General features: G+C 53.1%; 1 protein-coding gene across 1 annotated transcript in view; it reads left to right on the forward strand.

Moving 5' to 3' along the window:
- The window catches only part of unc-13 (protein unc13 homolog), a 107,937-nt gene that overhangs the window by 49,887 nt on the left and 36,134 nt on the right, over nt 1–21,916 (forward strand). Inside the window, 7 exon segments of the mRNA XM_037225852.1 lie at nt 9–17; nt 2,920–2,994; nt 5,313–5,532; nt 6,126–6,220; nt 6,222–6,247; nt 13,865–13,971; nt 17,240–17,381. Of these exon segments, the coding sequence (XP_037081747.1) occupies nt 9–17; nt 2,920–2,994; nt 5,313–5,532; nt 6,126–6,220; nt 6,222–6,247; nt 13,865–13,971; nt 17,240–17,381 (674 nt within the window).

A 21,916-nucleotide genomic window follows, 5' to 3' on the forward strand; every position in this document is an offset into this window, starting at 1 on the left:
TGCTACAGGTGCTCAAGGTATCAGCAGTCTCTTCTCTCTGGCATTTTTGTGCCTCACGCCGTGCACTCGCTGACGTCATCCGGTGCACGGTTCTGCTTCCGCGGCAGACCCGCTGTTCTTGTTTGCATGCCTGCATGACACGACTGGGCGTAGGAACGAGTCTGAGCAACGATCATGCACCTTAAGACGCTGCCTGCTAGTCTGGTTGGCATTGCATATGCCTTATGATTGATAGCTGTGCCCTACCGCGCCCCGGTCCTTCATTCCCTCGCCACACGGCCCCTCCGCGTCTGACGCCGGTGTGCGACGGTGCAGCATGCGATTGGTGACGCCGGCGGCTGCTTACCAGACCGGCAGCCTCAGCTCGGCACTCGTTGGACGACACACCAATCACATCACAGAACCCAGCGACGACACACCAATCACATCACAGAACCCAGCGACGACACACCAATCACATCACAGAACCCAGCGCCGCACGTGACGTGCTGATAGCGCGTGGCTGATTTTAAAGAGAGTTGAATGCACTTTCCAGACAACTGCGGAGGAGCACCAATGTGCTTGGCGTGTTTGTGTAGGTAATTCGGTAAATATCAAGCTCATTCCCGCCAGGAGCATGTAGATCCAGTTATTCGCCCACACACGGACCGGTTCATTGCGCGTCTTTTGAGCATAGCTTGGTCGTCCTGCTGTCTCGAATTGATGCTCCGATACGCAGCTAGGCGCTCCAAGACCACCTTAAACGCGGCTGTTAATGAAATCAACCAGTGGGATGGCTCGTCTACTTAATCGCTTTGTTTGTCCGCTCCCACATAAGGTGGGCACGCTGAAGACAGCGTTGAGCCAAACGCGGCGCAGAGCATCGTCTGCTGCCCATGGTTGTCTTGTATGTGCCTGACGTTACGCTGCTGGGCACATCTAAGGCTTTTATCATGATAGCACACAAGCACAGCTTCTCTTGATCGGCGCGCCCAGGCCTGGGTCATCGCTAGCAAACACGTATGTCCGTCGGTCGCGCAAGAAACGCAAAAGATGATGTCATGAACGCTTCAAGAAAAAAAAACATGGCAGCAGGCTGCCAAGGAGCGTTTTTGGGTTGACTTACTATCTGCTCAGGCCTATCACGATGTAACTGTTCCCGTCTTGTAGCGTTGATTGTTAAAGACTCCAGGCCGCGTGTGCGCCCTAGCGACCACATCGAATGACTACCTGGTAGTATTAACACGCGCAGTGGAGGGGCTGGAGAGGGAGGGGGGATAATCCCACCCCACCCCGTCCTGTTTTTTTTACGAATACCTCCGCAGTGAATGAGCAGATCTGTATATGTTTGTCTACCTGCAAATGAAATCCCAGCGCGTCGCTTAAAGCAAAGAAGGAGAAAATCAACCGGAAGACTGTAAAATAACTGGCTGACAAAGTCAGCTACTCCAGTCAACCAGCCAGCTAGCGTGCAGTAATGAAATGTTCCTGACAATACTGGCGACTTTTTATGTATACCTGCCCTAAGCTTTAATGTGGTGCTCATCTTGGGCTCCCAAGGTCAATGCAATCCGAGTTCATAATAGGTCAGTGCGATCAGTCGAGGTCAACATTGCGATTTTCATAAGTACGAAGACTGATTTGTGAATCGTGTCACTTTGCTAAGTTTTTTCCAGACTTATCGATAACTCGTGGCTTTTGCTGTTATGAAGCGCAGCGTTGTTATATCCAATTCATTACTGCCAACGCACTTCAGCTCTTTCTTAAGAAATTCGATTGCACCCAGCTACCCGCCCACCCACCCGCCCAGCCGGTCAGCCAATCGGAAACATTGGCATGTTTTACATCATTTAACCCTGGACATATCGGCATAGGGTCATGATTGCTCCTACAAAACGTAGTTCCCTGAAGTATTCACCCACCCCGGGAGTGTCATTACTCTACCTCGCACGGTCCTCGAGATGGTTTGCCGGGGGGGGGGGGGGGGCAGATCGGCCCCTGCCTCCACTGCGCGTAATTTTCAGAGGCCCCCCACCGCGCGTTTGAACGGCCTTGGGCGCGCCTATCAAAAAGTGTGTGACGTCGCGCTGGTCGGCGGCCGTCGCCCGCCATCCCACCCTGTGCCGGCCCGCCGAAGCTCTGTCTCGGAGCCGCGCGGCCAGGCCGCGAGAAGTGTGGGACGCGCGAGATACCGTCACGCCATACACTTGGCAAAACTGGACTGAGTTCACTTGAACCTTACCAAACCGGTCTTAGCTTTTTGGCGTACATGACGAACTCCCTTCACCCTGCTGGATTTCGATCTTGTTTTCACCTTCACCTGCTTTGCGCTTGAATTATTGCCTGCTCGTATGATACACTGTTGGCCAGGGCACTCGATTCTTGATGCTTTTTCGCTTTTTGTCTGTCGACAAATCCACTAAATAGTTCTGAATCGGTTATGCAAGTGGTCCGGTCGGGGAATGGGGTACGAACGCAACGTATCGGACACACAACATGTCCGATGGTAGTGGTCTGACTTTGCACCTTGGCATTTGTAGAACTATACGGATTTGAGATTGTGTGCACGTTCCGTGATCTAGATACGGTTTCGCCCTCTTAAGTGTTTTAAGCACCAGTTTAGAGTGCTCAGTGACTCGGCGATAGACCTCTTGAAAGCTAGCCAAGCGGTTTTTAAAGCCGCGTGTTGCTTATTCACTTTTGCTCCGAATAGAAATTGTTCTGTATTTCGTCTGTCGGTAAATATATATTTTACCAAAAAGGGTACAACAACAGATGGCAACATTTCGCGATCGTACCGCTAGGTCAGAATTCTTCCACTCTCTGTGAGACGTCCTTCTTTCAAACTCGCATACCTTCGACGTTTGGTACCCACATTTCAAAACTATCCCCGCTTGTTCAGCGACACATGCGCAACGAGACCCGTGCGACTCATTTCAGACTATGGCGGCGACCAAGAGGAACGCAGGGCTCACATCGGCGCTTCCGAGGCCGTCCCTCAACGACGAGGAGCTGGTACGTGGCCGAGCGGCAGCAGAGGCGGTCGATCTGGCGCGTGTGCTCCACCCGTCACGCCCTTGTGCTTTGGCTGTAAAGGTGCCTGCCCCACACGACGGTGGCCATCCGCGGCGGCGCCCACGCTGTCCCCTGTTATCGACGTGCGCTTGCTTCCCGCTCACCCACGCTCTGCCCTCTCTCTCTCTCTCACTCACACGTGTCCGGACGCTCGTCCCCAGCAAGAGGAGGCCAGCAAGGTATTCGGTTTCCACATCTGCCGCTGCTCCTCACGCTTGGCGCTGTCCCCGGCGTAGTGTGCCGCAGTCGGTCGTGCTGCCCGCTGCCGGCTCCGCTCGACAGCACGACCGTGGCAGCGCGCCGCGTCTGACGCTGGCTTGGCCTCGGAGCCCGGGCGCCGCTGCTCCCGCTCCCGGGCGTCCTACGGGGACGGCAGGCCCCACCCTTGCTTACCCCGCTGTACGATCGGCCAGCACGCACGCTCACTCGGGCGCCGCAAGCTCACAGCTTTGCACCCGATTCTTGATGCATTTTCAGCTGACTGCTCTCCCAGCACTGGCTTGGATTATGCGAGGTGAATTAGCGGGATCAGTGCACAGAGGGCTGCATCTATAGAGCTGGATCGACGCTGCATTGCTGCTCGAAAAGCCATTTCGTCCTTGACACACATCAATAGCAAGCGTGTCGATTGCCTAAACGTTTGTCATCGCGCGCTGCATCGTGGGCCCCGTCCAGGGACCGACCAGGCCAAGTAGGTTACAGGAGCGTGACTTGGCGCTGCCGAATCCTGCGCGTTCGCTGCCCGACGGAATTGAGTTTCTGCCTCGTTTCGGCAATCAGCAGTAGGAGCGATGGCTGCCAGACGGCGTAGGGCCACCCGGAACCACGGCTTTTCGGCCACCTCTCAGAACGCCTCAGGCGCTTCTTACCTAATTCGGCAATTTCGCCTTAATATTGTGGTTCAAAGTTACTGACGATGATTGCGCCAGGATTAAAATGCGTTCACTCCGCTCGCCAGTGGCGCCAAACTGCCTTAAGCAGTTTGCTGCATGCTATGAATTTTTGCCAATAACGATATCAGAAATCTGCCGGAGTAATATTGGCTGAGTCTGCCAAAATTCGGTGCTGCCGATGTACCTCACCGCTGCACCTTTACTCCCAAAGCCAATCTTGCGTCAATCGGCTTAGCAGAGCTGCCCGAATGCAACAGCTAGATGTTGTTTTCCGTTCTGTCGCCGCTGTGCGGCTCTGCTTGAATTATGACGGACTTCCAGCAAAACTGAAGGCGAGCGGTCCGTCCGAGATCAGCTTGGCCCGTTTGTCTGGATTAGCGGCAGCGCCGGCCGTCGTCTGCGACACCACGCTGCGTCCTTGCTGACGGATGATGTGGGCATGTCTTCAACCGTAGAGAGTGGGCTCACCAGAGGCGACGGTGAAGCTCTAGTCTTGATAAATCAGGAAACGGCCGTAACGCTGGGCATGCTGTTCGCTCCAAGCAACGTTTGGGGCATAGATGCGGCTCGTTTTGCTTCATCCCGGACTCTCGTTCTGGCAATGCTTTGCCTTCCTCTGACTGTCTCAGTCGCTGCGCTAGCGGATTAGCTCATCAACAACTCGATCTTTCTCACCGCCGCATGATTCCATTGCCTGCTTTGTAGCAGGGCCTTGATAACCAGTGCTAGCTGCAGTGGCTCGTTACCAGTGCTAGCCGGGTTTTTTAGGGCCGTTGTTAGCCGCGGTCTTGGTGGCCTGTGGTAGCCGGGGTTTTCGTTAACCGTGGTTTAGCTGGATCTCGATGACCTTTGGTAGCTGAGAAGGGTAAATGTGCGGCAGCTGTGGCATCGTTGACCTGCGTAGCTGGTGAGGAGACGGCTGCGCCACCTGGGGTGACGGTGATCTGCAGCAGCCAGGATTTGACAACCTGCGTCGTTAGCGTTGTCTCGGTGGTATGCGCTAGTCACGGCATCGGTGCTCCGTAGGGGCGGGTCCCGAACCCGATAGCACAGGTCTGACCTTTCGTGACCTGCGTGAGCCGGTACATCTCAGTGGCCGGCGGCCGTCCGACGGCGAAGCGCGAGAGAAGAGGAGGGGTATCCCTGGGGCCGCTGCTCGGGGTGGGCTCTTGTCTTATTGGGTAGTCTCCGGACCGCGGCCAATCGGTCTTCCCAGCGCTCCGTGCAGCTCGATGGCTGTGCAGCGCCGCGGTCTAACGAGGGCAGAGGAAACGCCTCATCGGCAGGAGCGCGACTAACGGCGCCTGCGGCGCGCAACACGCCCCTCTCGACCGCTGACACACGCCCCTCTGCCCCAACCGATAGAAGATGCACGTGTACAAGAAGACACTGCAGGCGCTCATCTACCCGATCAGCAGCACGACACCGCACAACTTCGTGCCCTGGACGGCCACGTCGCCCACCTACTGCTACGAGTGCGAGGGCCTGCTGTGGGGCATCGCGCGCCAGGGTGTGCGCTGCACTGAGTGCGGCGTCAAGTGCCACGAGAAGTGCAAGGACCTGCTGAACGCCGACTGCCTTCAGCGTGAGTACGAGGGTGGCGGCGGTGGCCTGCAGCTCGTTTGATACTGACGCTCTTTTTCACTGACGTCGTTGAACTCTTCGTGCACCTGAGCGCTGCTGTTTTGTGCCAACAACGCAAGAGATGCCCTCCGGCCTTCGTTATCGTCGCACGACACGCCATGTGATGAGCGAGGAAGGTGGTGACTGGCGCAGGACTTCGGATCGCGGTCGTGCGGAGGACTATTGTCCGAGTGAACTCGGTCCGTACGTCGATGCCTGGGTGTCTTGAGTAGCGTGTGTTCACGCGATGAGTGGTGAGGGTGTGCTCTCGTGATAGTGATGCGGGTGTGCTCTCGTGATGGGTGATGCGGGTGTGGCCTCGTGATGGTGATGCGGGTGTGCTCTCGTGATGGGTGATGCGGGTGTGCTCTCGTGATGGGTGATGCGGGTGTGCTCTCGTGATGGTGATGCGGGTGTGCTCTCGTGATGGTGATGCGGATGTGCTCTCGCGATGGTGATGCGGATGTGCTCTCGTGATGGGTGATGCGGATGTGCTCTCGTGATGGGTGATGCGGGTGTGCTCTCGTGATGGGTGATGCGGACCGCTGCTGGCAGGCGCGGCTGAGAAAAGCTCCAAGCACGGTGCTGATGACAAGGCCAATAACATAATCACGGCGATGAAGGACCGCATGAAGATTCGCGAACGAAACAAAGCCGGAGATTTTCGAACTGATCAGGTATGTCGTCAGGAGAGACTATCAAACTTCCAGCTCTAGCTCTTCCAGGAACATTAGGCGCCGACCTCCGCGACGCGTTGTGTCGTGTCGGTCAGCTTGGACGTAATATTGCGATAGCTTTTTGTAACGTCTGTGGTACATGCGTATCTTTTTCAGTGTGAATAATGGCTTGCTCCTTTCCATTATACCTGCCGAATACTGTCTGGCAATGCTGTTCGCCTACGTTATTCGTGGGTTACCGCAAGCATTGAACGTGCGAGTTTCCGACGTTACGTAACAGGCTGTAATCGATTGGAATCAAATTCATAATTGATTTATGATTCCGCCAACATCCTTTTGAATTTTCCCAACCTTGTTTTTAGACGCTCCGGCTCCACTTGTCACAACGTTTTCCACCACTGAATCGTCGCGCATCGTTTCAGTTTTATCTATGCTTGTTTTGTTGAACGTAAAAGTCAAATGCCGAATTGGGCCATGTTGTACTTGATTTAGAGTCAAAATAGAAACCATTTTAGAATGGTATCGGCATAATGAAGTGAACCTGAGTCCCATCTGGAACACCTATTTCGATCCCAATCATTTATCTACGGAGAATTCACCTGACCCATTCTGAGTCCCATCGAACGCAAGTGGGATTGGTCCCATCACCCGTGGGTTCGAGATGAGATCATCTGTTGGTGTCCAGGGCTGGCCCGTCGTCTGCAGAGGCTGCTCCACCGGCGACCTACGCTGCCAGCCCTCGCGGTTCGGCGGTTTTCAGTCATCCAGCGGGGCTGTCTGATAGTAGACTAGGCAATCCATTGCCGACTGCCCAGCTCCGTGCACGCCCATTCAGCCGTGCCAGCGATGACGAGTGGTTCCCGTCATTGGTGCATCACGGGACAGTTTGTTCGGTGCGGTTTCAGGCGGCCCAGATCGTCAGGCAGAGGCAACTGTGTGGGTGTTGAGACAACGTGGGGCCCTTGGGTTGTTTGAACTAAGGCCACTGCCATTTTGTTCGAAGGCACACTGCATGCATGAGTCCACTGCATGAGTCCAGATTTTGGGTCAGTCTTAAATGAGACATTTAAGTGCCAAACTGTCCTGAGTTCCCACATTCCGGCTGCCCAGTCCAACTAGATTACGGACAGCTAGCCACTCTTTGTTTCGAGTTATTTGATGCTGGCGCGGCACGTTTCATTGGGCGCGTGTCCCAGCAGATGGTAACGCAATCAACACTTAACAATGCAGCACTAGCTTTCGAGAAAGCTGCCCTGTTCTCTGGACCAATGCCAGTGCCGCGTAGAATCGGTGCGGACTGGGCCTCCACGATCTCTCCACGTCAGCCAGCAGCTACCTCGGCATGTGGTCAGGCCACCCCTGCATCCACCTCCAGCATGGTCTGCCAGCGAGCTCGCGTTGTGGGCAAGGAGCGCCACAGCGGCGTCCACGATCGTGACAAAATCAGCGGCTGTCAGAGCGTCACAGTGTGAGCCAGGCCCCGCGGCGGGCGGGCCAGCTGAGCCGTGACGGACGTGCCAGGCAGACCCGGCGACAGCGCCGGCGCTGGCCGAACGAGGTCCGCCGCCCCCGATCGACCACACTGGCGTCAGACGGCGTGTCGATCCACGTGTTTGCTCACGCGCTGGTCGGTCCGGCGCGTCCAGGCTAGCCAGAGCTGCAGCACACAGCCGCTAGGAAGCAGCCTTTCCGCCGCACTCAAGCCTCCTCGCGCGGCGGTAATGAATCCCGAGAACGCATGGTCACGGCCAGCAGTGATGACGGTGGTCACTGGTGGTGATCAGGGAGAGCGGTCACTGGCCGCGGTCAGGGATGGTGGTCACTGGTGGTGGTCGCCGATGGTGGTCATTTGCGGTGTTCACTGGCGATGATCACCGGTGAAGGCCAGTAGCTGCGGTTACCGACGGCAGTCACAGTGATCAGTCATGGTGATCACTGGTGCTGGCCATAGGTGGCGGGCACCGATGGTGTTCACTGGTGGTCACTGGAAATGACCACACGCAGTGATCGCCGTTGGTCATCGCTGACAAGCTACCGGTGACAGCGGCCAGTGACGGTCGCTGTGGAGTTCACTGATCGGGTCAGCACATCCTTCAATCACTGGTGGCCTTCACGCAGGCCAATTAGTTGGCTGTGTGGATCATTTGTGGGTGCATGCATTTTGTCTCACATCTTTTCATGTTGGGGCTATTACGGGTTCGCGTCACCATGAATAAGCCGCTTCGTCAATTAAGATTACTAGCTAAGGCACATGAGATTTCATGGCGTAATACGCTACAAAAAGCAAACACCACAGGAGGCACAAGTCATGAAGCCTGCGCTACACTGCTGCTTTCCCTTGACGGCTCGTAAAAGTTGACAAGCACGTGCATCTGATGTTCTAGCGCGTGCAGTTTATATGCGAGCCTATGCGACGATCAGCCAGAGCCGATCATTGGTGACAGTCACTGGTGGGAGTCAGTGGTGGCATACGATGGAGCTGGTCACTGCCTGGGCACACTGAAGACGGTCAGTATGTCCGGGCCGCATCTCCTGCAGCCATTAGCCTTTATCGCCCATGTCACAGTCTAGTGGAGGATCCGTCTGTGTCGTGAGACAATCCGGATGGGTTTGTTGCATCTGAGTTCGAGAGTAGAGCTGCCTTCCAACTGCATCACTGCTCAATAGTCGGCTACAGGCAATAGCGAATGATCGTTGACTGTTTGGTGCGTCGCGGTTCGCTTGAGGAGGTTGACACGACTGAAAACGGTTCTGGGCCAAATCTGTAGAGCATTGGGGAATGCTCTTCTGGTTCGCTTAGTGTTTTCCTTTTGCTAAGAGCTTTCTCTTTATGCAGTGCTAATTCTGCTTAAGTCTTCTGATTAGGATAATGGTTGTGAAGTTTTCGCCTTAACCTTGGCTGTCTGGGAGCCAAAGGTGTGGAAGTGGTGTATTTATCATGGCAGCGTCTTAGTTCGATATGTTACGACCAAAACCAGCGCAAAGTTAGAAATTTCAGCGGCTGCGGATTTTTTTGCTCGTTCTGGAAAAACCCGAATTAGAAAAGTTCTTGGTAGGCCCAATCCTTTTAACACAGCTCGGCATTTGCGCTGTGGTAGATTGATGATGTGTCTGATAATGCGGCTCCTTGCACTTATCCTGAAAACACCACTTTATTGAAATGGGTTAGAAGGCACATGCATCGTCACACGAAACAGTCCTTTGCTGAGTCGGAGAATACTCCTATATCGTTACGAACAGCCTCTTGCTGTTCAGCATGCGTCACCCACAAGATGACAGCCGGAAAATGGCCATATTATACCCGTCTGTGTTGTGTTTTGCCGCTGGTGAGACAGCGCGAGCGACTGGATCAATACACGTGCCGAAATCGCCCGGGGCGCTCGCCGTCGGGTGGCCGGCTTTCTTGGTCTGGCGCCGTCTCGACGCTGTTTCGAACTGAGGATGCCGCGGACGTGCCGGTCGACAGCGCTGATAACGCCGTCCGACCGCGTCGACAACGCTGTCGTGCAGCGATGATAACGCTGCCACGCAGCGCTGATGAAGCCGGCATACAGCTGTGATAATTCTCTCCATCCAAACAGCGTTGATAACACCGTCGTACAGCGCTGATGACGCCGTCGTACAGCGATGATAACGCCGTCCGATAGCGGGAGTGAAGCCGGCATACAGCTTTGATAACGCCGTCGGACGGCGTTGATAGGTCCGTTTGGCAGGCTGTGCGATGCCGTCCGCCGCCGTCCGATGATGCTGGCAACTCCGTTCAGCAGAGCTGATGACGCCATCCGACGAGATGGATAACGTTATTCGACAACATCACCAACTCCGCCCGACAGCATTGATAACCCAGTTTCACGTCACTGACAACGGCCGGCTGCACCGGACATCTTCGGACACTTCACCAGGCCCTTCCGTCCAACGCGGGGCGATGCCACGCGTAAACAAAGCTGAAGGATGATGAAGGCCTGCACCAAACGGTCCTACTCACAACGCTACCTATCAATGTTCGCAAGCAAGGTGGCATATCCAAACATCGTTTGAACCTCGTAATGTCATCCCTCTGTCAGCCCTCCATGTCCGTTCCGCGTGTATGCTGACTGGCTGCATCTAAGTGACCGTTGCGGTGGTAGCGCTGTCCGGCATCATTAAACATTGCAGCACAGCTAGATAGCACTGTCTGAAAGCATCAACAAGGATGTCCGGCAGCAACTCTAACACCATTCAACGGAGATGATTGGGATCAGTGCTATTAATCAACCATGTGCGATCATTAGCGTTCGCAATGAGCGGCCACAAGATCTCTCCACGTTCCCCGTCTCCCTTCTCTCTCTCTCTCTCTCTCTCTCTCTCTCTCTCTCTCTCTCTCTCTCTCTCTCTCTCTCTCTCTCTCTCTCTCTCTCTCTCTCTCTCTCTCTCTCTCTCTCTCTCTCTCTCTCTCTCTCTCCTCTCTCCTCTCCTCTCTCTCTCTCTCTCTCTCTCTCTCTCTCTCTCTCTCTCTCTCTCTCTCTCTCTCTCTCTCTCTTCTCTCTCTCTCTCTCTCTCCTCTCTTCTCTCTCTCTCTCTCTCTCTCTCTCTCTCTCTCTCTCTCCCTCTTCTCTCTCTCTCTCTTTCTCTCTCACTCTTCCTTCCATCGCCCTCCCTCTCCCCTCCCTCCCTTTCACTACTCTCCCCTCCAACTCCCCCCTCTATCTCTCCCTCCAGCCACTCCCCCTGCCCACCTCTGCCCGTCCCTCCCTCTCTCCGCTGTGCCGGTGATCAGCCGCAGCATCACCACACGCTCGTCTCGAACAGCGGCCCGCGTCGGTCATCAGTTTGGTAATCGGAGCTCGGCGCCCGTCTCCACTCGGTGACGCGCTTGCCGACTATGCTCCGACTGAGGCGAGAACGGCGAGCGACTCCGCCGGAGTCCGGAGGATGCCGCAGGCTCGGCCGGCTCTCGCAGTGCACGTCGCCGTGATTGGGAGTGGACCACGTGCCCCAGTGCCGCACTGTGCTATCAGCAATGCGTCTTTTACTCAGTGTTCGAAAGTCACTGCTCCAGCGCGACAGGGTCCTGCGCACGCGTCTAAATGTCCGCTTAGTGGGCGACCTGGCCGTACAAACGGTGTCTGCCAGTTTTCCCCCTGTCCATCCGGCTTTTTTAAACAGATGGAAACTGGCTACGCGTGTAGCTTACTTTGTTCTCTTTTTTTAATATTTCGTCTACTTCTCGCTTGGGATTCCCACGAGCCCCAAGCACTCCCTTTTAGAGGGAGTGTGTGTTTTCGGCTTTTCAAAAAGGCATCCCGCATGTATTTTGATCAAGCCAATGATATTGGGAGAAATTGCTATGTAAGGAGTCTAGCAATGATGATACATCTAATTTTTCCATCCACGGCGTCTATATCTTTAAGCACTATACGGGTGCGAACACAGTTTTTCAGAAGGATTACACCAATGGGCGGGACGGTTACGACCAGTGCGTGTGACAACTAATGGCGCGCACGAGACAAACAAAAACTCCGTGGAAAATAATTCTTCCATGACTTTTTTACCACAGGCCATTGCCAAAACTGAAAACTTGAACTGAATGTGTGATCTGTATAATAAATTCACCCCGTTCCAAAAAGTGTGATGTCAAAGTGTGCTACTTGGTGATCGCTGTTTAGGATTATTTTTATCACATTTTCACAACAGAAATACATCAATCATTCAAGGCTGTCCCTCAAGCAATAATTTTGAGACACAAAACATTAATAATCAATATTAAAACACTTTCTAGCATAGCATTATAAGCTGGCACCAACGACAACAACGTGCATGACGTGAAATGGGGATGTTTCCAGCGTTAGAAATACAGCTTCCTACACCAGAACGCAGAGAGGGATGTTAGCATACAGTAGTTATCAACGATCGGTATATTGCTTTGACTGATATAAAACTTTTGGTCTCAGGTCTGTGTTAAACATTCAGTCTATCCCAAGAAGTGTGGCTTCCGCATACCATACATGTTAATCTACATTTGAGAAACATCTAGAAAGGAATTACAAGGATAAAATGCATTTGAGAAACATTTGAAACCTACATTTAGAAAAAGGTGCGTTTGGCCACGATAGAATTGTTCAACGAATAGTTATCCATCTGGTAATCATCTGCGTAAATTTTCATCCACATTCGGCATGTCCTGAAATTATGAGCCAGTTTCGTTGTGGGTGCGCCATGCACAGCCCATGGTCATAGCGATACTTGGCAAAAAATATCCTCCGTTTTAATCAAGCTCTAAAAGTTATCCAGGATTTGCCCTTGGCCTGGAAATGACCTGTGACCATTTTCCGCGTTCACAGCATTAAATGTCATTCCCAAAAATATTATAGATAATTCTCCAAGATTAGCTGCCGGCCGAACCCAGCGCGCACTTCAGACTCGATGCAAACAAATGTGTTTCGGACGGAATAACTTTTCGGACTTTTGCCCTGATCTGGCGTGTTAGACTCTACTTACACGCCAGACGAGGACAACGGTCGGAAAAATTGCTCCATCCGTGATACTAATATCTGCTCTTAACCCTTCCGTAAGACCATGAATAAATACGTTCTGCCCAGTGGTCGTGTCCGCAGCCGTGGTATTCGAAATTTTCTGCCAGTGCTAACGAGCTATCTTATTGGAAAATAATTCGCTCACCCTGACGATACGTTCGCGATATGGGCGGAGGTTTAGTGGCGAAAGACCTGAGGGAATCACCCGATAACCTTGTGCTTGACACAAAAATTTGAGGCACTTGAAATGGCTGGTCAATGGAAGCGAATTCCTAGAAACAAAAGATATCTAACGATAATCGATATCAGAGATAAGATATATAACGATAATAGATGTAAATCAAAATATCCTTCATGCACGATGAAAGTCTTAATGCGACTAGATACACTTCTTCCCCCCTTTCCTATAATTATTGCTCCCCCTAATGCAAGTACTTTAATGTTGTCACGAACGTTTGGCACCTCCGTTAGCATTGACCTACAACAGGCCTCACTCCTCTTTCCCAGTTCTGCTGCTTCCGCACGCTTGCTGTCGCCGCGCCGTACATGATGTCGGGTCCGCAAGACATTATCTCTGGACAATAAATGATCAATGCCGAGCATCCATTTCTGACAACAAAAAGTTCGATCACGTGCCATCTGTGTGGGAGAGCCTGTACTGCCGTACACATCAGGGCATGGTGGCCTCCGGGCCCTCGCGCTGTTCCACGCGGTATTCGGCACAGGACAGCCCGCGGCTCCAGCCTCGTCGATTTTACTCAATTGCAAAGGACAGCATTACAGAAGGATAGTGTGATGACCCATCATAAGCAGGACTTGACGTCCAGGTTGTCCTCAGTCCTCCGCGCATCCTCGGCATGTTTTTTCACTTGGGCCAGGAGTAATAGCCTCATCGATTTCGGTCACGCATTTATGAATGGTCCCACTATGCCAATCAATTAATCACAAACAAATACGCGGGTGTGTGTGCGCGAGCGTGTGTGTGCATCGCGATTCATTCTCGCATGGCGTGAACTAACTGACGATATTTCAGGCAGAGGCGTAAGAATCCGCACGCACATGTATGCACAGGTATTGGCACCGCTCTGACCGCTGTGACCTGCAGGGCCGTATTTCGTGTAGAGGAGAAGTCGCACGTGGGCCACATGAAGGCCGTCAAGCAGGCCGTTCAGGACGGCACCAGTAAATGGTCGGCCAAAATTGCCATCACAGGTTCGTGTCCAGCCGTCACGCCTGACGCTGGGACCGCCAGGGGGCGCCGCCGCCGGCTCGGCGTCGGTACCGCCGCCCCTCCGACAGGGCGACTCGCCCGTGGCGTCATCACGCTGCGGGCGCGCCTGATGACGTCACGGGATGTGCCCGCCGCCCCGGCGCCGTCCGCACCGGTGCCGGTCAGTCTCACCGGGACGCCGCGACGCCCCTAACCACAATGTTGACGGCTCGGCAAGCCGCTGATCGGCGCCTCCGGAGAGGGCACGGGGTGCGGCGTCGGGGCGGCGGACCTCAACGTGGTGTGTGTTGGTGGTCGTGGTGTTGATGTGCTGTTTGATGTTGTCTTTCCACAGAACTACGCTTAAAGTGGATCCCGACACTCATATTGATTCCCTAGAAAAAGCCAAGGAATCTGTTCTCGAAGGGACCTCAAAGTGGTCTTGCAAAATCGCCGTCACCGGTACGCCTTGGTAGCACGATGCTATCGCAGCACTGGGGCTTAGACTGCCAGTCACTTGTCAGAGCATGCCAGTCCTTCACGTTATCGTCTTTTTGCTAGCTGAAATGCTGCCGACCTCGTCTCGGCGCTGCCCAGAGGTGAAGGTGATCCCTTTCAAGCTCTGCACCAGTTTAACACCATACGATTCCTGGAATCGTGCCGAAGCGACCTTGCAATCAGTTGGATTCTGCACTGCCTTGCGTCCTTTTACCCCACATTTGATTGTACCCATCTCACCATGGGATTGCTGCTGGCATGCCTCCTCACTGTGCTCGAAAATTTCCCGAGAAGTAATGGCAGTTTTGGAAAGCTCGTCCTTTGGTTACACCTTCCAGTAAATAAAACTGAGATTTCTACAGAATGCGGTTATTTTTTCACGTTAACCCTTTAGTCAAACCGATAAGTCTGAAACTCAATTGCCTTACGCTTACATACTACATACAGCTTTTGTACAATGCTAAGTTGTAAGCAGCTACAGTGCAGTGTTTTCTATGAACGACTGCTCCGTTCATGACTTGGAAGTTACCTGAGGGCTAATGAAGCCGCATATTCAAGTCCAAAAGCAGAAAAACACCCTCGAGTGCAGATATGCAAAAAAAAACACCCTCGAGTGCAAATTTTGCTTTGCAACTCCGTGTGAAGCTAAAACGACGTGCCATGATCACGCCAACGAGCACGTTGCTTTGAAGGCTTTGCAGCACATTTCCATCACCCTCAGTTGTGTTGACCCGAGCGTCCCGGATCCTCCAGTCGGTACTCTGCCGGCCCTCTCAGCCGCCTCTGCCAGTTAGCATGACCGGGATGCTCCCTGGGCGGTCACGTGGTTTGCAGTTTCGCAACCGACATTGCTTGGGGAGATGCATGAGAGCCTGCGCCCGGTGTGGGGAGCTGAGAGCGCGCCGAGCCTGGGAGGGAGCCGGGTGCAGGTCCCTGGTGCTGTCGCCTGTTGTCCGGTCCCGACCGGGCTCTCTCTGACACGTCAAAGTCACTCCGCCGGCGCGCTGGCATGGTTTTGCTCCGCTTTCGGCGCCCACCCAGCACAGTGCCGTGGTGCAGCGCCGGCCGGCCACGGAGGTTTCGGCGCTGCGCCGCCCACCGAGCTCAAAAGATTGATTTCTCCTCTTCGGATCAGAGCACAGCCGCGCCCTCTGAGGCCCACTCCCGTCCATTTCATCCTAGGCCGCGCCGCTTGGTTCGCGTCTGCGGCGCCGCGGCCCTCCCTCAGACGCTTCCGGCGCGGCAGAATGCTTAAGGAGGCGCAACGACGACGATCCGTGGCGCGGGGCGCCATTATTTCGGGCCGGCGGAGAGAAATCGGCGTACCCCAGCTGCGAACGAGCCAGCCGCCGCCGGCCGGCCCCTCGGGAGCAGGCGAGAGTGGGGTGGGGTGAGGGGGTCACCTCCGCTGCGGTCAGGTCACACCCGTTCGGCTCGCTCAGGAGCAGCCGCCGCCCGCCGGTCCCCCGGGAGCAGGCGAGAGTGGGGTGGGGTGAGGGGGTCACCTCCGCTGCGGTCAGGTCACACCCGTTCGGCTCGCTCAGGAGCAGCCGCCGCCGGCCGGTCCCCCGGGAGCAGGCGAGAGTGGGGTGGGGTGAGGGGGTCACCTCCGCTGCGGTCAGGTCACACTCGTTCGGCTCGCTCAGGAGCAGCCGCCGCCGGCCGGTCCCCCCGGAGCAGGCGAGAGTGGGGTGGGATGAGGGGTCACCTCCGCTGCGGTCGGGTCACACTCGTTCGGCTCGTCCAGGAGTAGCCGCCGCCGGTCGGATATCGAGGAGAACCGTACCACGTCGCGAAACAGGAGTGAGGGGAGACACCGGGATAGCGGCGATGCGACACCTCCGAAGTACCGCATGGGCTGGGTGGCTGGTGTGTTGCAAAGGCACGGCGCAGCGTTGAGGCCCTTTGATGATGGAAGGCCGGGTACTTAACGCGATTGTGTGCTCCACGTCGGCGGCTTAAACAAAGCCATTGGCCAAGGAGAAAATCGTGACTAAAGATGAACACGCCTGGGTGGGCGAGCACTTTTGAATGAGAGCACGGGTGTACGTGTCAATGTATGCCTTCTTGCCAAGGCACCAGTGATATGCGATTGCTTGAAAAACGGGTGCATGTGGCTTAGCTACGGTTGACCAGGAGAGGAACAGGAGTATTTCGCCGAGCCCATTATACACTGCTGAGACAGTTTGCTTAGAAACAGTTCCGAAAACCGCTGAGTGCTGTGCTAGCACCATTTAGAATATGTGTTTGCGCCAGGTATAGGTCGAGGTAGATTTGATAGGACAGCCGGGTTGGTGAGGCTCGACGTAACATTTGAGGTATATTCGCCAGTAGACAAGTAGTAGTAAACACCAACGTACTCGCTCTACCACAGCATTTACTACTGACTTCAAACTTACAGGGCTACACTCGGCAATATTTCCTAAGATCGTTCATTTACTGTTGTGCTTTAGTACATCAATTTGTTAAGCCTTCAACATTTTACTTTACTTGTTGACCACTTGATCAAATTGCACCAAATGCATTTTCTTGTAAAGAGAATAGGTTTGGCTGTCAGACATGCTCATATGACTGCATTATTTTCTAAGGAACATGTCACTTTCCACGCACTTGCGCCGTATCAGACCATGGCATGCCGTATGTCCCAACCAACGGGCCCCGTTGTGTAGCGCGCGTCCTCGGACGCTGGTACGTCCATGCTGGAGTGTGTAGCTCCGCAAGAGCGCCTGCAGGGATGGTGTGATGACGCTCGTCATGCCCGGGCTGTTGCAGTTATCTGCGCTCAGGGCCTGATCGCCAAGGACAAGGGCGGCACCTCGGACCCGTACGTCACGGTGCAGGTGGGCAAGGTCAAGAAGCGCACCCGAACCGTGCCGCAGGAGCTCAACCCCAACTGGAACGAGAAGTTCTACTTGTGAGTGTGCCCGGCGCGCTGTGCTGGGCGTGGCGTGCGGCGGCGCTGGGCTGGCTTGGGCCAGTCGGATGTGGCGGCCTTTTACCCGACTTCCGCCATGATGCGTGTGAATGGGACGGGCTTATTGCGATACGGATAACGTTATTGGTGATGATGGGAGCGCGGCTGTATGATGGGTAGCGGGAATATAGTGTTCTCGCTGTCCTCACAGACAGCTGGGAGCGTACTATTATCGAGTGATGGATAAGTTTGGTAGCCTTATTTAAAAATTATAACTCGATCTCTAACCTGTGGATAACTTTACTCAGTGACACACCAAGACAAAATGCATATCATGAATCCTGCAGATGCCACACCATGAAAACATGCAGCCTTAGACAATGTTTTAAAACATGCAATGACTTCCATATAGCTGACTATATCCGTCACGTCATGACATACGGCATGGTAGCAGAATATTATTTTGCATGCATATCCATATATTTGAGCAACAAGGTAAGGGACTGGACTGGAATATACTGGTGTGGCGAGGATATGAATGAGGGAAGTCATAAGTATTATCACAACCAACCAAAGCAAACACGCCGGAACGTCACAACAACAACAACGGAAAAACATTTTGTCGACCTTTGCACGGTCCAAAAAACGTATATTTTGTGCATACATATATATATATATATATACGTTATATTATGTGTGTATATATATATACGTATCTATTCCCTAACAAAATGCTCGTATTGAAGATTTCGCTGCTGACCGATGCAAAAGTCAATTTATTTAAAACGAAGGAGCTCTCTGGCACCTTTGGAGGTGCCAGAGGTGCCTTGTCCTAAGAGGCACTCCAAACACTACTAAAAGGGCAATGAAAAGCTTGCGATAAATGGCTGACACGGGGATTAACGACAGCGTCGGTTGGATGTTTTCATATTACTCTGTGGAGGCCGACTGTTCACATTTTGTTTCACAACTTTGGTTTGAAGTTTTTGAGCGGATGAATTACCGCGCTCCCGGCTTACGCTGAGCAGTGTTTATTGTGTGAGCCCTGGCACCACCATCCAATCGTGCAAACCCGGTTAAACGGCGAAATTTTGTTTCGAAAGCTTAATGTGCCGTAATGCCCAGCAAGGTCCGCCCAGCCTTTTGACCTCATCTGACCTTGAGTGGCCGCTACCACCGGCTGCGGGCCATTCCAGTCACAGGCATATAGTAAGTGCTAAAGCTGCTCGAATCTAGCCACTTGTCTCGCGTGGGATGACAGACATTCGCTCAATTAATCAAGCGGTCCGCAATACTGCACCACACACTTACAGCAGCAGAAACCACTAAGCGTCGGTGCTGAAAAATTGCTACCGACCAATAGCAAATGTAGGCTAACGTCGTGGCTGGCCGACCCTTGAGTATCGGCAAAAGCTTAGTTATCGTGGTTGGCCGACCCTTGAGTATCGGCTAAAGCTTAGTTATCGTGGTTGGTCGACCAAAGAGTATCGGCTAAAGCTTAGTTATCGTGGTTGGCCGACCCTTGAGTATCGGCAAAAGCTCAGTTATCGTGGTTGGCCGACCCTATAGTATCGGCAAAAACTGAGTGTAGGATTGTAGATGTCCGCTTCAGCAGATTAAAGTATTGACATGTGCCTGGTGAGCCATAGATGGTGAGCAATATTTACATCCGACTCACGAGTTTGGCTTCAGATTTTGCGTGCGCGCAAAATATGTAAGGTGAAAATTGCTACCGGTTCGAGCTATTTTTCAGGATATTTCGATCGTATAGTTGGAAGCATTGTTTGAGAAGCTCTGTTGTACTGCATCAAGAACTTTGCATAAGATCATGCACGCACTCAACGCACAGTTGCAGCAAGGTATGAGGACTTAATGATAAATAACAGAGCTGGTAATGTGGTGTCCGTGTAATATACGTGGTATCTCTTGGTACACCGAATGAACCCCCATCAAAAGTGCAAATAACAACCGCCTTCACCAGCGTGCGACGCGTGGCGCAAACAGCTAATCGGCTTAGAGCTCTTCTCAGCGGGTTGGTAAACGACGCAACATCCAGATAAGGACGAACGTGTTCTTTCCTGAGGCTTTGCTCAATATATTTACACCTTAATGGTTCAAAAAGACGCTTATGTGCCCGTGTGACACACTATGCATGATTTTCAAAACAGGAAAAGCTCTTTGCAAGTTGTTGGTAAGCGCAAGCATTAGAAAGTGATCTGAAAGGTCATTGTCGATGCAAATAGGTCGAATGTTTATATAGACGGCGCTGTGCCCGACGGGCTGTTTACAGTTGGTCCCATACTCCACAAATTCCAACGTAAGGCACTACCCATGGTCCGTCCAGAAATGTTTCGAATTGCCTTACTTGCCACTTTTCCACGCCTCGGGCAGTGCTGGGATGTCCCATCCACCGATGATCAGCAACCTCACATGCAAAACGCATCTACACTGCCTTGAAGCCATACGTTGAAGCAAAGAGCGCATCGCATTCGCTCCGCCCTCGTAACAATTCCAGTCGGATTTAATGTGTGTTGGAACAGCCCGCATCCGCGCGGCCCACCAGCGAACAGCCACCGCCAGCGTGGTCGAGATCACCGCCGTGAAGCGCTTTCCATTTCCAGGCAACGCTCTCGGGGGCGTTGCCGGGGCGCCGTCCATCAGAAGTGCGCTGTGCTGCGCGGGCGGGCGGCGACGCGCGCGCTCGTATCAGCATGCCGGCGGGGCGCGGCCGCTGAGCCGTGCCTCATTGGTCGTCGTCGGCCGCGCAAAGTTGCGCCGGGCCTGTCTGTGCGCCGCGCCGCCGACCAGCCGACGTAGAGGTCGAGGTCGGCTCGCCAGCTGGCCTCTGACAGCTCGACGCCAGCTCCGTATCTGGTGCCAGGCACATGGTGGTGGCGGGTAGACGACATGGGGCCGGTTCGGGGTCGGGCCACGTGAACGATTTTTGAACCAACGGCGCAGTGCCGCCGGCGCCCTCAGGTTCACCTGGACCACCTCGGTTCAAATGGACTATATGCATTGGCACAAGTGGATTGCCACCTGTCAAAGCATGATAAACACAAGACCAGTTAATGTCGGCCTTTCTCGTTAAGGGTTATGGCACTTTTTGCATCGACCCTGGCCGAAAAGGAGCTGGTTTTCTCGCGTACATGGTGCGAATTGAGCTGACTGCTAAACGAATTCAGTTGAATAGCCCTGCGCCGAGAACGTTTCATGGTGTCATGTTTGACCCCTAAGTTTGACTAGTGAAGGGATGGACCAGATTTCAACCCTGGTTGATCTTCGCTTTCGAACATAAAGGAGACAAATTACTGTTTTCGAAGCTAAGAACGGTACTCTCGACCGAGTGGGGCACCGCTGTGCTTAAGATGAGCTAAGCACAAAGAAGTGGCCTTGGGCCGATTTCAAGTCAAACAAGGCTATCGAGAGCCATTATCCTGTTTGACTTTGATAAATTACCAATCCAAAATGGCATGCATGCTTGATGATGAATACTCTCCATAAACTGTGGGCCTTAAGTAATTTCAATTCATTGCCAAAAACATGACGGATGTTTCTCTTGTAAGTTCTTGTGTAAATTTTCGAATATGATGTCATAACTACGTAACCTGACAAAACCTGGAACCAAATTGTGTCGCAAATCCTGAAAAATTAGCGTACGGTCACCTGCGCCAAACTTCTCGGTGACGCGGTTTGTCATCACCTTTGGTGTAAGAAACGCCGTGTGGACGAATGCATTTCCTTCCCCAACAACAAATGACGCAGGCAGTTGTGCACAAAGCAAGCGTTTTCATGAGGAGTGGTAGTGGTCTGCGTTTCCCCTTTATTTAGTGTGTCTTAAAAGCTATGCCACACAAATAATTTTCGTAGACTGTGCGCTTCGCCCCAGGAAAACGTTCGACCTGCGCTTCGCATTGATGTAATCGTTTCAGGCGCCTATTGGTCCTCGACAATGAAACCGGAAGCAGGCTATCGGATATTGCGATGAAAATCGATTGTAAAGTGCTGATTTTAAACGTAGCTTTAAGCGGGAACATGCCAAAAAAACCTTGGCATATTGAAGGTCGGTTATTTTCAGCACCAGTATGAAGAGGCATGCTAATGATGAACCTATGGAGGCCTTCATGGGTTAGGCAAACTGATGGGCACCCATACGGAATTGGTAACAGGATGTGCTCGGTATAGATTTGCGGACCAGTACGCCTAGGGGTGCGGATATTGATGGGGCATTTACAAAATACGTGATAGACACTGTGATAAAGGCTCCACATTGTTACTGTGTGTTTTCCCTTTAATCATAATCACCTCTATTCACACCACTTCTCTAGCCATCATTGCCAAGAGTAAGTCTGGGCTTATTCTGTCCCGAGCTTTTGTCGTCATCCATAACTTCAGTGTTAAAATGTAAACAACTGGGCACAAGGTGGATACAACTTATCGAAATCCTTAGAAGGTTGGGAGTGTGCACAGGCCCTGGGCAGCGAGTGGATTGGCTAAAGGAAATGGTGACCGGAAAAGTACCCCGCCAAAACATG

Source organism: Pollicipes pollicipes, unplaced genomic scaffold (assembly GCF_011947565.3).
Source record: "Pollicipes pollicipes isolate AB1234 unplaced genomic scaffold, Ppol_2.1 Scaffold_5724;HRSCAF=6776_pilon_pilon_pilon, whole genome shotgun sequence".
NCBI lineage: Eukaryota > Metazoa > Arthropoda > Thecostraca > Pollicipedomorpha > Pollicipedidae > Pollicipes > Pollicipes pollicipes.